The sequence below is a fragment of the Panicum virgatum genome, chromosome 9K (genome assembly GCF_016808335.1).
Source record: "Panicum virgatum strain AP13 chromosome 9K, P.virgatum_v5, whole genome shotgun sequence".
NCBI lineage: Eukaryota > Viridiplantae > Streptophyta > Magnoliopsida > Poales > Poaceae > Panicum > Panicum virgatum.
The window spans coordinates 16,572,196-16,574,850 of record NC_053144.1 but is presented as its reverse complement, the minus strand read 5'-3'; the positions used below and the strand labels follow the sequence as shown (position 1 = coordinate 16,574,850).

General features: G+C 46.4%; 1 protein-coding gene across 3 annotated transcripts; it reads right to left on the bottom strand.

Annotated features, from left to right (window-relative positions):
- Positions 1 to 346: 346 nt before the first annotated feature.
- On the bottom strand, positions 347 to 1,364 carry LOC120650422. 3 transcript variants are annotated; one of them, XR_005665599.1, is made up of 3 exons: positions 1,197 to 1,364; positions 1,003 to 1,087; positions 347 to 915 (listed from the first exon to the last, which is right to left on the bottom strand). XR_005665599.1 is itself a non-coding variant. In XM_039927552.1 (3 exons), the coding sequence occupies exons 1-3, from the start codon at positions 1,225 to 1,227 to the stop codon at positions 482 to 484; spliced, it is 441 nt and encodes a 146-aa protein (XP_039783486.1). In that variant the 5' UTR covers positions 1,228 to 1,364; the 3' UTR covers positions 347 to 481. The 3 variants fall into 3 exon arrangements, 1 of the variants encoding a protein (XP_039783486.1); XM_039927552.1 differs by having other exon boundaries at positions 347 to 806; XR_005665598.1 differs by having other exon boundaries at positions 1,003 to 1,364.
- Positions 1,365 to 2,655: the final 1,291 nt, after the last annotated feature.

Below are 2,655 nucleotides of genomic sequence, written 5' to 3'. Positions count from 1 at the left end.
TATAAGGCCCCGTTTGGTTGCAGTCTGCAAAAATTTTGAAAAGGCATCTTTCTACATTTAAAGTACTAAATATTGACTAATCACAAAAATAATTACAGAACTGGTCTGTAAATCGCGAGACGAATCTAATGAGACTAACTAATCTGTCATTAGAGGTTATTTACTGTAGCATTACTGTAGCAATTTAGCATCTAATTACAGCCTAATTAGGTTCATTATATTCGTCTCGGCATTTACAGATAGCAGTCGCAATGCGTTTTTTATTTCGTCTAGATTTAAGTCTCCATCCAGGTGCCGGAAAAAATATTTGGAATTTGGAATTACTCAACCAAACACGGGCTAAATCCCCCGACAGGCTGCTGTCCTTGAGGACCCAGCAGCCCATCTCCGTCATCGGATCACATCCTTCCCCCTCCTCTAATCTGTCACGTGAGCCTCTGCGACCCACCACTACCACCTGCAAGAGCACTGACAGCATGGATCACTTGCTGCAGCTGCACGTCGAGCACCATAGCAGCCTCAGCCTGGAGAGCCGCGACTGCGATCCAGGCGTCGGGAGGTTGAGGAAGGGCGTCGACGCCTCGCGAGCCGCCGTCCTCGCGTTGGGAGCCGTCGCTTCCCTCGCCCTGATCCTGCCACCGGCTTGGCTCCTCGCGGCTGCTGGGAGCCTGGTCACCACCAGGACGGCGCTGTTCTTGCTCTCCAACGCCATCCTCGCCCTCCTCGCCGCCGACTGCCGCTGGTTCTTCGCCGCCGGCGCGTCCGCGAGCGACGTCGCCGACGCTTGCGAGCTACCCGGCGGTGCCCTGGAGAAACAACAGGCGCAGCGCCATCAGGAGGAGGCGCGGCGATGCGCCGCGAAACCGTGCGTCACATATTCAGACTGTCCTCTTCAGGACAAGATCAACAGCGGCACTGCGTCAGAGGAGGCATTCACAGAGCCAGTGATGACATCTGGCAGCACGACGACATTGGAAGTGCTAGAGGAGCAAGAAGATGTACCGGCGATGACGAGATCGGAGCTGCTGGGGCTGCTGGAAGGAGATAGCATCACCGTGGAGTTGGAGACTGCTGCCGGGGAACCAGCCTGTGAAACAGGGGGAGGGCTGGACGAGTTAGAGATCGACGAGCTGAACAGGAAATTTGACGAGTTCATCCAAAGCCGAAGAAACAAGTGGATAAAGGAGGCGGCCTACTTGCAGTGGAACCAGGCCTGACGACTGACATGCTGACGATTGAGTTGAGCTGAGAACTTCGGTTTCCTTTTCTTCCAAATTTTTTTCCTGTCCGTGTAACTAGTTAGCTACTCTAGAATCCACTCAGCAACCCTGCAGTGTCAGTGTGTGGTGATTTGTGGTGCCAGCTAACTTTGGTCCAAATGCAGAATCTGCAACAAGATAACTCAAATATCCCAGTGTAAAAGGAAAATTGTTTCACCTTCAAAGGAAAGACTCCAGCCAACTCTATTCTATATGAGGTCGAACTTCTCCCACCACTCTATTCATCAGATCAACTTCGCTGGCAAAATACAAATATGCCCCCCACACGAACATAAAGTCATATTGCAATTTGCTGCGGCGAAGCCAACCTCCTGATTCATCGGTGTCAACATCATTTTCTACTGGTGTCATTAACCTGGATACAGTAATTGAACAGTATTTTACACTAAATTTTCTAAAATCCGTGGTTGTCAGCTGACAACGACAACAAGATGTAGCTCCACCCCTGGCAATTCGCCAATTCGTCACGTGATAACCACCGCAAATTCTACCGAGATATGGGATTGCACTAATCATATAAAAATTTAACAGAAGAAAACCCTCATGTAAACCACAGAGAGAACTGAGAAAGTAAAGAAAAAGCGACAGATGGATCGGTCATAATATATTATAGTGAAGGAAAAATAATAATCTCACCCTATAGAGTCGCATACTATTTAGAACAATTTTAGAGTTTCGGGCTAGCGTGAACTAATCATCGCAGGCTGCCACGCCAGCTTAAGCCCCCTCATCAGTCTGCTTTGGAGGTGTATGGCGTTCTACATTCCCAAAACAGGGGACATTACCGATGGCATCGACTCACAATAATTAACACTGTCACAGCAATAAGTATAAGGGGTTGTTTGGTTATAGAGACTAAACTTTAGACCATATAGAATTTTAGTATTTAGAAGTATTAAATAAAGGTTAATTATAAAACTAACTGCAGAACCTTAGGGCTAAACTGCGAGACGAATCTAACGAGGTATATTAATCCATAATTAGCGAATGGTCACTGTAGCATCACTGTAGCAAATTATGAATTAATTAGGCTCATTAGATTCATTAGATTCGTCTCGCGAATTAGCACTCAGCTGTCAAAAAAACATTTATAAACAGATTTTATTTGATACTATAAAATAATAAGATTTCTTTTGATGTGACAGAGACTTAAAAAAAAGTCTCTTTAACCAAACAAGCCCTAAGGCTAAAGGGCTCGAGCCTATTGGCCCTCGTCCTACTTGATACTCTGGTTCTATCTTGTCAGCGTCATCATTTTCATATTAGTCACCGTCTGCCTCCTCTAACTTCATCAGCTCATCGCAGACGGTGAGCTTGATAGTTTCTTTCCTTGAGCACAGTAACACACCGTGTTGAAGTCGACCTTCTTTAGAAT

Coding starts and splice junctions, on each gene's coding strand:
- LOC120650422 (XM_039927552.1), bottom strand. CDS start 1,227: ATGTCAGTCGTCAGGCCTGGTTCCACTGCAA. Junction 1,088..1,196: donor CAGGCCTGGTTCCACTGCAA/GTAGGCCGCCTC, acceptor CCTGTTTCACAG/GCTGGTTCCCCGGCAGCAGT. Junction 807..1,002: donor CTCCGATCTCGTCATCGCCG/GTACATCTTCTT, acceptor TTGTTTCTCCAG/GGCACCGCCGGGTAGCTCGC.